General features: G+C 41.4%; 1 protein-coding gene across 2 annotated transcripts in view; it reads left to right on the forward strand.

Moving 5' to 3' along the window:
* The window catches only part of plekhg5b (pleckstrin homology domain containing, family G (with RhoGef domain) member 5b), an 82,435-nt gene that overhangs the window by 17,229 nt on the left and 51,291 nt on the right, over positions 1-13,915 (forward strand). For both annotated transcript variants that reach the window (XM_087834363.1, XM_087834361.1), the window contains exon 2: positions 11,167-11,243. In XM_087834363.1, coding sequence (XP_087690489.1) covers positions 11,167-11,243 — 77 coding nt within the window. The remainder of the gene's footprint in view (positions 1-11,166; positions 11,244-13,915) is intronic.

The following is a 13,915-nucleotide window of genomic DNA, read 5'->3' on the forward strand; positions in this document are numbered from 1 at the left end:
GTTCTCTGTTACAGTGCTAACACGCTGATGTTTCGCATGCTAACATTTGCTCAGTTCAGCTGAAGTTGAGGAGAATGTCAGACGTAAACGGGATCACCTGATTATTACAGTCTGTCCTGAGAGATGTGTAAATATGTACAAAATTGACACAAAGTTAAATTTCAGGAGAACAACCAACGTTTTTAACTCTATAGGTGCTGTGTAAAAGAATCAGTAATAAAAAACTACAATGATAAATAAATAGTTGGATGTATAGCTTCTTTAATAAAGCAAAATAAGCCGTGTTTGATACTGCTGAAGATAAATTATCTGTCACAATAGAATACAACTTTATTGACATAGCACATTTAAAACCAGAGGTACACCAAAGTGCTTCACAACATCCAGTAAAAGCAGCAGCAAAATACAAATGCAAATGAGCTAGCAGGTGGAAAGCATTGATTAACCAAGCATACAAATTAAGCGGATATCAAAAAAAAAAACTTCAAAGGTAAAATCAATACAAAACATGGTTCAACAAAACAGAAGAAAAGGGGGTTGCATGAGCGTACACTTACAAGAAGCGTGTTCTAGATAGCCGGGAAGGCTGAACCGAATAGATAAGTATTCAAGGATTCAAAAAGTCTGCATCGAATCAGACACGCGACTAGCTTGTGGGAGATTGTACCCAGAGGTTAGGTGCAACTGAAGCGAAAGGATGGTCCCCTCTGGTCTTCAGCCTTGGCCTGATGATCTCAGTGCTCTACTAGGAATATACAGGCTGAGAAGATCAGTAAGATAGCTAGGCGCGATTTTATTTATGATGTTGTTGTTTAGCCTCTCTCTGTGCAACTCTTTGGTCTGTTTGCACCATCAAAGGGACTTAAATTCAAAACTTTCATGAACTTTTTACACCAAATATCTCCGTCGATGGATGATTGTATTACACTTTAGCCTCAAAGCTTTAAAACCTTATTTCTGGCAAAGTCACAAAGCCTTTAAAACGTTTGATTGCAGTTGTTTTGTTACAGTAACTATTGAATTTAAAGTTTCCCTTCACTTGGAAATGAGCTTCAAAATTACTGACCAGTCGTGTTACCAAGATGGTTTCTGACTGGCTTCTGGAAAGACTTTGACTTTAGTGCTGAGGGGAAAGAGCATGACTAGAGCTACTCATGAACCCAGTTACACAATCACAGTATATATTATGTAACACATCTGATCATGTGGTAATTTATCAGCTACAATTGTGGGCAAAAATTGGATAATGAAAGCTATTTTGGCCTTTTTGTAACATAAGTAAGGTTCTGAACAAATTAGGAGTCGTTTTTGTCATTTTAATTGCAGACTTTTTAAAACTTTTCTTAAGTGAGTCATAATTGAGGCTTCTAAAATCATTGGTTTATCCCAACATGCACTTCTTGTACACTGTGCTAAGTGCACACTGGCATTCCTCAGGTCATACTCAGACACGAGTTCCAGTAACAGCAGAACATGTCTGTGTTCTGCTGAAAGTTAAGCACCAATAAAGTCCATAAAAGAAAAGCCTGACACAAAGAGGTCACAATAATAATATCTTGTACTTGTACCAATTACTGTACTTTCTGACATAAATGCCCCCAACAATTTGAGCTATGCAGTAATCCCCTCATGATGCCTCTTAAAAATTGTGACAGGGTTGTGAGTTTTCTAATTTAACGCAAAAGTCACCTAGACCTTTGGATACGCACGGAGAGGCTGGAGAACGGTGCTTTTGTTCATTGCTGTTAAATAACTGTGAAATGACTCAGCATAGTTAATCAGATATTTGTATTTTTCCACATCTTGTAAATTGAAAACTGTTGATTGCTTCCTCCACTCTTCTGTGGAACAGTTTACACTTGCTGTCCTGTGGTTTTCAGTTTTATGCATGGCGACCTCGGGTGTGTTCAGATGTGGTGGAGGGAGAACGACGGAGGGAAAGGGTGGGAGAGTGTGCGATGCACATGTGTGGGTTTTTACCGCCACTGGGGTAAAACAACATTAAGAAGAAAGCCTGTGTTCTGCCCCCAGTGCCACTGAAGCCTCAGCATTGGAAACAGCTGCAACCTGCTTGTGATTTAAGGGATGCTTACCAGACCCAAACCCAATCCACCTGTAGAGGAACAGCAAAATAGTTGGGCTTTAGTAATAACGGAGGGGGTCGTTATTTACGGACCACAAGCCCCTGGGAGTGAGAATGAGTGTTTGAAATCAAAGGTGGTGTGGACATTAAGCAATTATTTCTAAAAAAAGAATGTTTGCATTCTCTCTTCTTTTCTTTTTCTTTTTTTAAGTGATTTCCTGTCTGGTAGCCTTTAAAAATAGCTTAATCTTCTGTCTGGGAGCTGAATGAGAGGATTGGACCAATCCCAGTCTCCCCACTTATGGACTCTCAGACCTTCAATTCAATTCAATTTTATTTATATAGCGCCAAATCACAAAAAAGTCGCCTCAAGGCGCTTCATAGATACAGAGAAAAACCCAACAATCATATGACCCCCTATGAGCAAGCACTTTGGTGACAGTGGGAAGGAAAAACTCCCTTTTAACAGGAAGAAACCTCAGGCAGAACCAGGCTCAGGGAGGGGCGGGGCCATCTGCTGCGACCGGTTGGGGTGAGAGAAGGAAGACAGGATAAAAGTCATGCTGTGGAAGAGAGACAGAGGTTAATAACAGATATGATTCAACACAGAGAGGTCTGTTAACACATAGTGAGTGAGAAAGGTGACTGGAAATAAAAAACTCAATGCATCATGGGAATCCCCGGCAGCCTATGTCTATTGCAGCATAACCAAGGGAGGATTCAGGGTCACCTGGTCCAGCCCTAACTATATGCTTTAGCAAAAAGGAAAGTTTGAAGCCTAATCTTAAAAGTAGAGATAGTGTCTGTCTCCCGAATCCAAACTGGAAGCTGGTTCCACAGAAGAGGGGCCTGAAAACTGAAGGCTCTCCCTCCCATTCTACTTTTAAATACTCTAGGAGCAACAAGTAGGCCTGCAGAGCGAGAGTGAAGTGCTCTAATAGGGTGATATGGTACTACAAGGTCATTAAGATAAGATGGGGCCTGATTATTTAAGACCTTGTTTGTGAGGAGCAGGATTTTGAATTCAATTCTGGATTTAACAGGTGTGTTCCTGCCATGTGGATTCTCACTCGGTTGTATCCTATTGTCATACTGTCGAAACCATTATGTGTCTTTCTGTGAGTCAACATATTTGCAGACTTCTCGAACAGTCTCATTGCAAAGGAAACTTGTGATGCTCTAATATTATATCTATAAGTGACGGCATCTGGTTACTTTGCTGCTGCTCTGCCTTTGCAGAGTAATGTTTAAATAGGATTTACCGATCTGTTCTCACTCCCAGAGGTAAAATACCGATGCCGCCAGAAGGTGCTGGTGTCCACGAGCTTACTAGTTTTGTTTTTTGTGACTGTGCACCTGTGCACTAAGAATGTTCATTACAGTGCAGCAACAACTATGCACGCACCCCAGACAGCAGACTTTAGAAGTAGAAGCATAAGAAGTATAACAGGAACGACTCCTCAGCTGTAGTGTCTCCAGCTGTCTGTGTCTGCAGCAGAAGTATAATCAAGGCCTCAGGAGGCAGGAGGGGTGGAGGTGGACTCAAACACCACTGTCGACCAGGAGTCTGTGGTGCGTGGGAGCTTTACGTTTTCCTGCTGTTCACCTTTGCTTACTTACTTTGGTTAGGTTTGAAGTTAAAATTGTAAACTGGGTTTAGTTATGTCCCTTCATTAATGCTGTTGCATTGAAAAAATATTTTTGATGGTACTCGGTGCATTTAAAAAGCAACACTTAGAAGTCCTGAGCAAGAAACCAGATCAGTTTCACTATGGCTTTGATCAATAGTGAAACAGATCTCCTAACACGTAAGCCGAGGACACTCTGCGGTCTCCTCTGAGGTGACATTGACAGAACAGCCGTGTATGACCCAGGATGAGAACAGGCTGGATTTACATAATATTCATCTTAGCAGTAGTTTGCTAAAATGCATAGCCACTTGACAGTCATAGGCAGAATGCTATTAATAGACCCAAAATATAAAGTCCTAAAAAGGCAACTGTTAAACACGGTTTGTACTGATTGTATGTCCCATGTGGAGCCCTCATTAATGCACTACAGCTGTGACTTCCATTAAGTCTATGAGGGTTTAGTGATTAGGCCCAAGGTGGGAGACTGAGAGACTGATACCAGCGTTTCTGTTTTCTCCAACCTGATAAATCAGACTTGCAACTGGTCCTGACCGAGAAACAGCCCAGCACATAACTCCCTGCAAAACTTCTGTTTGTTGTCTTAATTCTTTTTTTAAGGACTGCAGGGAGGTTTTGCTTTACTTGGACAGAGCCAGATTGGCTGGCCCCCTGATTCCAAACTTTATGGTAATGAAAGCTAACTGCCTCCTGGTTCCAGCTCCGTAAGTTTTATTTGGCCATACAGATGAGGGTGATATTGCTCTTATCATTTAGTGCTGCATCAATAAACTATGTGGTCAAGCAGTCACCAAAATAGCTCATATGCACTATAGCAGCACTATTGCACTTTTTAAACCCGTCCTTTCCTTAATTTACTTCATATCTACACTTAATTTGGAAGATGGATGGAATTTATGCTAATAGCATTAACTATTAACGACTCATCTCCACAGCTCTGGCTTCAATCGCCCAACTTTTCTGTCTGCTGCGCCACGGGTGCTGATATGTCCGTCTCTGTGCCAGCTTTCCCTGCCCGTATGGCATCCACCTGTCTGCCATCTGTGTTTGTCTCCCAGGAGTGCTTTCATAGCTATCTCCTGGCAGAGAGGGGTGTGTTGCGTTACACGAGGGGGTGTGGGAGTAGAGGAGGCCGTTCAAGTCTCTCAAAAACAATATGCGAAGATGAAGAGAGGAGCCAAAGTCTGTGCGAACGCAAACACAAGCTCGCCCTTTCTCCATGTACCATGATGCGACCGCACCAAACAGAAGGCAGCACGAAGCATTCTTGAGATTCCTTGTGAAATTGTGCCGAAGGCTTACGGTTAAACGTGCGCCCAGCTCTGTCTCTGCCCACCTCGTGGTGAAGAAGAGACTAGTGAACAGAGCGAGGCGTGATCGAGTGGTGGCTGAACTTGCTGAGAGTTTCATCTCAGACCAAATCTTTATCCTGCAACTGAGGTGTGCTGGGGTCACTGAGCAAAAAACCCTCCTCCCTGAGCAGCCTTGGTCCTCTCATAGGTTGTTTGGGACAGTAGGTTGGATTTCTCTGTTTAATCGAATACACTTGGAAGTTGATATGCATTTTTGTTTGCGAATAAAAGACAAAACACAAGTGCCAAAGCAATGAATGGATTAACTGGCGTGTTTATAATCTGCTAATATTAGCAGTCAGCCTAAGCAGCTTACAGTCTGTAGTAGGGTTTGAGTTTACGCTAAAGCCAAAGAGTGCATGTGGACATTACAGCAATATCTTTTTATTTCAATGTTGTTATTATTGAATTTGTTTTATTTCATTGCATTTCACTTTGTCTTGCCAGTTCTTTGAATTGCACTCCTCTGCATTCATTAAAGTTCGACATATTTAATATTTACCTGACTGATTGGTGCAGCTAAAGGTTATAATGAATATAGTTAGTGTTTACAACTGGCAGATCCACTGTGTAGTATCTCCCTGCAGTGTATTAGCCACTTCTCCATGTCATAAGAGTTTAATGTTAGACTATCCTGCAGGTCTTTAGTGGATTTGGACAATGCCTACATACCCATCTGTACCCATACCTTTAACTATTCTAACAATTCCAAAATTCAGCTCTTAATTCTCATCATAACTGCGTATTTTCTCATGCACTGTGGAGAAAAAAAGTATCAAGAAGGGTAAGCTAAGCAGCCAGACATGGTTTAGTTTGAATGATCTTGTGCATTTCCATCTATACTCGCATCACCAGAGGCTAACGAGCTCTGCAGTGCAAAACAGGAACAGCACTGCTGCGAGATCAATTTCTGTGTGTGAGTCAGAGGTATACCAGATGGCAGAGTGACAGCCTGTGGCAGTGCAGTTGTGTAGGCTCCCATTGTGCTAATGGTAATATGGTAATGTGTTTTGCAAAAGATAGATAGATAGATATTAGCTGATATACTGGGTCAACCTGGAGATTCATACACAGTAAACACGTATTGTGTTCTTTTTTTTTAACCCTAACCAGTGAGCCAGTGAAAAGGCTGCAACCAATGATTATACTTACCTTCAGTTAATCTCGTCTCCTTTATAAATAAAGTGTGGAAATTATAAATTCTCAGACTTTATTCATTTTGCTATTATTGGGCTGAACAGCAGTCCAGAATTATGAGGTGTGCAGTATATGATGTCACAGAAAGACTGACGTTTGCCTTGGCTTGTAGCAAGCGTCTACATTTGGTGGAGAAGTGAAGAGACTGTTGAAGTGTTGGGACATCCTATGCATAGATGCATCATTCTCATCACAGAATAAGGACAGGCAGACTAGTGTGCATGATTAAATCTGGCCTCGGCTGCTTTGGGCTTATTTATGGGGCTGGTTTGGATACCTAATGTTTCTTTGCCTCGGGCATTGTCTCTCTGCGGTGAGCAGGCCGGCGGAGAGCTGCGCGGATGGGATGCACCCCTGTCTCTTTAGTGTGCGAGCTCATTGTCTGCTGTCACGTGTGTGCGTGTATGGTGTGCGCTCGTGTTTGCTTTTGGCTTAATCAGCAGTGCTGAGTTCAGAAATTCCAGTTCATCAGAGAGAGAAAGAGGGAGAGTCAGCAAGATATGAGCAAGTAGGAGAGAAGATGGAGGTTTGGCACATAATGGTGTGATTATACGATAAAAGGAAGGATGGTCATGAGGAAGAGGGCTAAGGAGAGGAGAGCTTAGCACTGAAATGCTATGTTGTGGGTCGAAATCAAGGCGAGAGAAAGCCATCCATCAAGCTGCATTCATGTGTTGTGTTCCTTTTGTTGTGGCAGTGTTACCGTTGGCCAGTTGCATTGTGTAAAATCAAGAAACGTACCTTTCATCGCAGCTTTGCTAACATTTCTGCACATTTCTTTATTAACATTTCAAATTTGGATCAAATCTGTGTCAACAGGATTTATGCAATGATTAGACTCCAGTTCTAGAACAGTTCCAGTTCTAGTTATCCTGGTTTATTTTCCTTCTTAACTTTTCCCAGGTCCTGTGTCGGCTCTTTGTGGAATTCTTTCCTTGGTTTCTTTTGACATGATTTACAGTTAAGAGTTCATCTGCTATAGTGTTTTTTTAGGCCTGCTACTTCGTCTTTTCTCCCCAACTTGTCTAATTTCCTTTATTTCTAAGGACATGCTGAATGACATGGTAAGATATGGCAGGTTTTTTGGCTAATAGCTCTTTGGAAATAACCTTGTTGGTGCAAAAATGCTATTTTTTTATCTGACAAACTGCTTTATCTTTGGCATTTTTAATTGAGTCAGCTAAATAAATGGGAACAAATGATACTTTTGCCACGTGCTGTACAATACAAGAATGTCTAGCTCCTTGTAAGCAAAATGTAAAGAAATTGTAGTTCTTTTCATTTATCTCTGCATGTAAACAAGCTTAATATAATTCGGTGTGTCACCACCAGTGTATATACTTGAATTTTTCTTCATGCTAGGAAGGGGAGACTTCCATGTGTCTCTCTCCTTCCTTCCTTCCTTTCCTCCTGTGAGGTGCACGTATGCAGCTGCACCACTGCACAATTAGCAGTTAGCGTTATACATGTGGATAGCGCTACATAAGTCACGAGTATTAAATTGTTTCCTTACACCGACCAACTTTATGTCTAGAAACTGAGAGTGAAGCCCTCACTGTCTCGCTGCTTTCACACATGTACATGGGAAAACTCAAATAGCTGTCTTTAACCTGGCAGCACACACGTACAAGGTGTGTGTCATGCTCGCTATACCATTGTAGAGTAGCCCGGGTTATTGTCGTGATGCCTACAAAGTGAATGTGTGTCCTTTGCCTAAACCAAATGTGCATCCAAAAGTGAGAATTTGACTCATGCAGATAGTTTGTTTTATGATAAATGTGATGAAAGATTACTTTTGGACAGTACACCAGCACACCTGATTTGCCTGGCTGTAGTTCATGTGTGAAAATGGTTTCAGTATGCTTATGGATGCTGACCACAAAAAATACAGTGGCCTTTTGTTTTTCGGATCTTTCTCATTGGTGGAGCTGGAAAATGTGGCCAAAAAAACCACTTTTGCAACTGGCACGGTTAAACCACGAAGAATACATTTACAGGCTGCAAAAAGATCTTGAGTATGACGTTAAACTCCATGCAGAGGAAATGTTGTGTATAGACCCTTTCCCTTAAGTTGTGGTTGGACAACCAAGTTTATTTTTATTTATTGATTTATTTTTTAAACCATAACCAGTGTCCAAATGTTTAGGTCCACTTTGGATTTTGTGTTTACTGCTTCGCCTCCCTGCAATGACATCTGAGATCACACCGATAAGCCAAGTAACATTTGTTTTGTGGACGACTGCAAACTCTCGCTGTGGTAGAGACTGCTCTTCCTCTTTGGGAAACTCTCCATAAAAGCTGGAGGCTCCCTCTGTAGCCTGCTGCTTGTAAACCCCGAGGGAAACATTAACCTGAGGCCCGCTGGCAGAGGCCACTGTCAGAGCTGAGAGCGCGTCTCGGCCTGCTCCCAGCACAGCAGACACACAGGAGAGGCCCGTTTTCTTCTTTTTTTCCCAGAAGGTGGTGGAAGCTTTACAAAACAGGCTGGGCCTCTGCTCTATCACTTTAAACGGCTTTAAGGGTAGTGAAGGTGTTTGGGTCACTTCAACATCTAAACTGTTGTTTAGATTAGTTGTTTACTGTTGTTTACCGTCTAAACACGTAATTTCAACAGTTTAGGTGTACTGGCACAATTTTTTTACACACATTTGGTGTCCCCAGCAGGCCAATCTTCATGTTTCATTACCAGTGTTGGTCAAGTTACTCGAAAAAAGTAATCAGTAACTAATTACTGATTACTTCCCCAAAAAAGTAATCCTGTTACTTTACTGATTACTTATTTTCAAAAGTAATTAATTACTTAGTTACTTAGTTACTTTTTAAAAACACGATTTACAACCTGAATAGGTGATAAAGCGATAGATCTTTAAGCACGCTCATACTCTCTCCTGCACTCGATATATTATCCATTGTTGATCTGCACACAGCTGTTGCCACGAACGTCGCACTTGCTTACGTCACTGTCATGAGACATTCTCGCAAAAAAATCACGGTTTTAGTAACGCAGTAACGCAGCAACGCAGCGTTCCTATGGGAGAGTAACAGTAATCTAATTACCGTTTTTGCAATAGTAATCCCTTACTTTACTCGTTACTTGAAAAAAGTAATCGGATTACAGTAACGCGTTACTGCCCATCTCTGCTCATTACTGACACCCTGACTTTGTTTAGGGTTAAAATGGATGATTTTAGCTTTAGAGCATCTCAGCAATGTTTTTAATAGAATATCATGAATTTTTTTGTACATATTTGTGTCAGATCTACATTACAGTATGTAATGTACAGTATGTATGTCCTTGTTGCTCAAGTTTTTAACTCTTTGCCCCTTAAACATGACATGTGAGGACCTCCCTTGTACCTTTAATAACAAGACAGCTTGGTATCTATCACAGATGACCATTAGAATAGTTTTGGGGGTTTTCCAAGGATATCCCTTCTAAGGTGATCACCTTTTGTTCTGGAAGCAGGCCAGAAATATGACAGAAACTGCTGTGTTCCTATAAGAGAAACAAGGTTGACCCCTATTGGGCATCCAAGAGGGGAAAAAGTTGAGGCACAAAGTGCATTTCTGGTAGGGACGTTTTGTTGCTCTGCTGAAAAAAAATAATCACAAAAACCTATTACAATATATTAAAAATTGTTTTCTGACCAGATACTTATAAAAATTAAGTTTTTCTTATCAGGGCTTTGCGTGCTATATGTGAACTGAACATATAAATATGACCTATAGACATGAGCATTTTATCCTGAGGACCTTGGGACAGTCTCACCGAGCTGCTAACATGACTCTAAACCCCGAGTCCACTGTTGAGTAACTTGACTGCACACAGGTTGACCCTTCCCATCACAGCTGGGAAACCTCTGGCTCAGTGCTATGCACCAATTACAATGTTTTTCCGTCTTGCTCACCAGCATCCTTTACCTGTGATTGCAGCTGCGGCCAAGTGGATGACTCAAGGTGACTCGTTTCTGTCTGCGGGCTGTGAGCAGGGCCTCGTTTCTGTGATGACAAATTGGTGTTTTAAATTTGACCTTCAGTTCAACCACTAAGTGACTTCATTTCCTAGCACCAGTCCTCCTCTGTTTAATGTTATTTTATTGGTGCGAAAATAGAGACTAGATTATTAGTGAAAGTTGTACTAAAAAGTCCTGTCATGCGTGGAAACTGCAGATCCTTTGGCGCGAGGCTCCTTCTGTTTTACCCTCCCGGCTTTTACTTTCTCCTTTCTTCACATGTGTTCTCTGCTTTTCCCATTAAACGGTCAGATAAATATTGGTGTGCTCAGAGCCTCTGTTATGATATTTTTATCGTGTGTGTACATGTAGGAGATGTAGATGTAAACACTGCCTTTTATCGTGCCCTCCCGGTGTAGCGATAGCCAGCTAGTAAGTAGATGTTAGAAGTTTATTTGACAACAGTGATTTGTTATTGTGCAGCAGAGTGCTGCAAGCTTGCCCATGATGAGTGCACTTTCGTACAAAACCCAGATTGGGGCTTCCTCTCATTTGCTCCATTTTCTTCCTGTCTGTTCTTGTCATTTCTCTCTGATCTCCTCCCAAAAACACACCCCACCCTCTTCCCTCTGTTTACCTTCCCTTCATGAAATCTCTATAGCTGAAGTTCTCTTTTTCTTTTTTCTTTCTTCTTTCTTCCATTTTTTTTATCACGTGGCTTCTAGGTCTCTATTACTGTGTGTTTCTTGTGCTCGTAGTCGCTCCATCCTTATGTAAACACAGGCAGCGACTTTTAGTCTCGCTGTCTGCAGTACGTTTTTAAAACTTTACCAAGAAAGGTGTGTTAATGGACGTGCTGCTGGTTGGGTGGCTGGTTTGGTGTTTTTAGTGGTTCAGAGGGAAGTCAAACTGACCCGTGTGTTCTGTTTCAGATGAGAAGCCCGTCCAGGAGGACGATGGGGTGGTGTGCCAACATCCCGAGTGTCCTGAGCGGCGGAGGGCCTCTAAGGTAAGATCCTTAAGGCTTGAAAGTCTGTGCATGGACACATTTCACTTGCAGTGAGATGGTATAAAAATGATTATTGGTGTAAATCCGTTAACTAACTGGGGCAAGGTCTATGTCTGCAAGGACAGGCTGCAGGGAATGCAGTTTTTATACCCAAACTGCAGATCCTCCTGGTAATGTCTATGTGTGAATGCAAAGCATCATATTATTTATTCCTTACATTAATTGGACTTTAGCACAAAGTCCATACAAGCTCTGAACTGGCCACCAGTTAGTTTTAAGCAGTTAAATGATAATAACACAATTAAAATTATTTCAAGCAATTCAAGCGTAAAAATCCTGGTTTCCAGCGTGATAGAAGAAAAGATCCACACTACTGCCACATCGTCCAACAGCCGAGTCAGAAACAGTGATGGAAAATCATGTCCGCAGACACAAAAATTAATCAGGTTACTATGAGACTATATTGAGGTGTTTTGGTTTAGCTAACAGTAGCCATCACAATATGTTTGTAATGTTAGGTTTTTACAATATTTTCATGAAGTCTAACAAGCTTACTATTATTTATTACCTTCAGCGTTATGCATCCATGTCACCTGGTTTTACACCCGTGTACATTTGTGAGTAAATTTAAAGTCATCAGCAGGTTGATGTTATATATATAATGTGCTTATTAAATTTTTGTCTTGGAGTTTAATGAGGAAAAAACAAAATGATGAAAGATACCAAAATGCCATATACCTGCATTATTTCTTATGTCCAGCAGGGGGCGAGTACTCTGGTTCCAAAAAGAAATAGTCAAAATTAGCCCTTGTTTCCTTAAATATGACCTCAGTAAACACTAATAAAGTTACTGGTTTCTTATCCTACTGCGTTCAACACAATTCTTATTTTAAAATGTGTGGTCCTAGTAGAGTCAAAAAGGCCCAGATTTAACTTGTAATGAACGCTATAACCACATTTATGAAGGTATTTTGCTGTACATAGCTATTTATGTGCATTTTGGCCTTTCAATGAAAAGTGAATACTGAAGATTACTGAAGATGGCGTTTTGGAAAAACTCCTGTCGAGGTAAAACTTTTTGAAAACTCCATATGTGGGTTTATATCTGCACAAAGAAAACAGACTTGAGACTGCGTACATGTAGCTGTAGCCTGGCATATCGCTATCCTATGAATGTGGAGCAAGATGGCGACAATTGACTCTTTATTTACTGTATAGATTGTGCATGGAGTTGATGACTGAGCCTTACAGATGCTGGCAGGTGTACAGAGCAAAGGTAGCCATCCACTTGTGTTGATGTAGTTCTATAATAGACAGCTGGACAGGAGTGGTGCCAGGTCTTGCCAGTTCCATGCTACACTCACAGTAAAGTACTTGGGGCGGATGGCTGAATCACCAAAAAGCCTGACTTGGACATAGAGACCGCTGTTTGCATTCCACTTCCTTCTGACAGTCAGATGGGTTTCTTTAAACCATAATGATAATGGTTTATTTTTTCTTCTAACCTTAACCAAGAAGCTATTATTTTAACCATGATGACGAAGGTCCTCTAACATTAACAAACCGGTAATTTTAACCACCACACGTTTCCCCATCTTTAACAAGGACTTATTTTAACTCAGACCATGAACATTCCTCAACCTGAAACAAATAATTTTTGCGCCTAACCTTAACCAAAGTTAACCTGGTGGGATTTTAATACAGATGTCAGAGAAGTAAAAGCTTTTGCGTGACATTCTGAGCGAAGCTACACGGGATGTGATTTGTAAGACATGTCCAATGTCTTAAACTACAAATTAAAAAACTTCGTAATGAAAAGGCACAAACCCTGACTAACTCCTCTTGGCCTGAGTGTTTGAATTTAATTAGATTTAGCCTGACAAAATGCTGTTGTGGTACAGTACTGCGAAAGGCGAAGCAGAGTGGGAAATCTGCTTTTCTTCTTCTTTAGGTGTTAAAAGTGGCGTGAGTCTTGGGGCTCTGTGTCTGGCCACCAGACTGTGAAATGAATTATTCCTTTGAAGCCACTGGTTTCTGAAAATGGGAGTCTGGCCAGAAGACCAAGGGAAACCGCCATAGTGTCTGGCTGGTCACTCGCTGACTCTGGTTTGTTTTGGTTTGTCTGCTCTGCCCTGACGTCTCCCTCCTGCCGCTAAAGCTGGGCATTAGACAGATTTCCTATTGAAATGAGATGTTGTCTCCTACTGTCCTCTCTGTGGAAACAATGGAAAAGGAAGATGACACGGAGAAAAGATTTTGAATTCAGGCAGGCCTCTGGAGAGAGAGATAGAGAGACGAGTTATATATAGTTTTTCTCCATGGCAACTGAGAATAATGAAGTGGGGGGAAAGAAGAAAGATACAAAGTGCTTAACCTGAACTATTCACACTGTCTCTTTCCTTTCTCCCCACATAAGTCTCCAAAATCTACTTTTCCTTAAAGACAAAATCACTTCAGACTGTCTGGCCCCTCTTGCATGACAAAGTCTGTCCTGTTTTTAGGATTTGTGTGCCGAGTTGTAATTGAGGCAGGAGGCTTTCTCCTTGGTCAGGGTCAGGCTCGACGTTATTATGTAAGGAGATTATAGAAGGGCTTGTATCCCAGTGCAGACTGGGACAGACGGGAGGAGAGCAAGGCTGACGGCAGATACAAGGTGTACAGTCTTTTTAGGT

The sequence above is a fragment of the Neolamprologus brichardi genome, chromosome 20, assembly GCF_056152115.1.
Source record: "Neolamprologus brichardi isolate AB-2024 chromosome 20, ASM5615211v1, whole genome shotgun sequence".
Taxonomy (NCBI): domain Eukaryota; kingdom Metazoa; phylum Chordata; class Actinopteri; order Cichliformes; family Cichlidae; genus Neolamprologus; species Neolamprologus brichardi.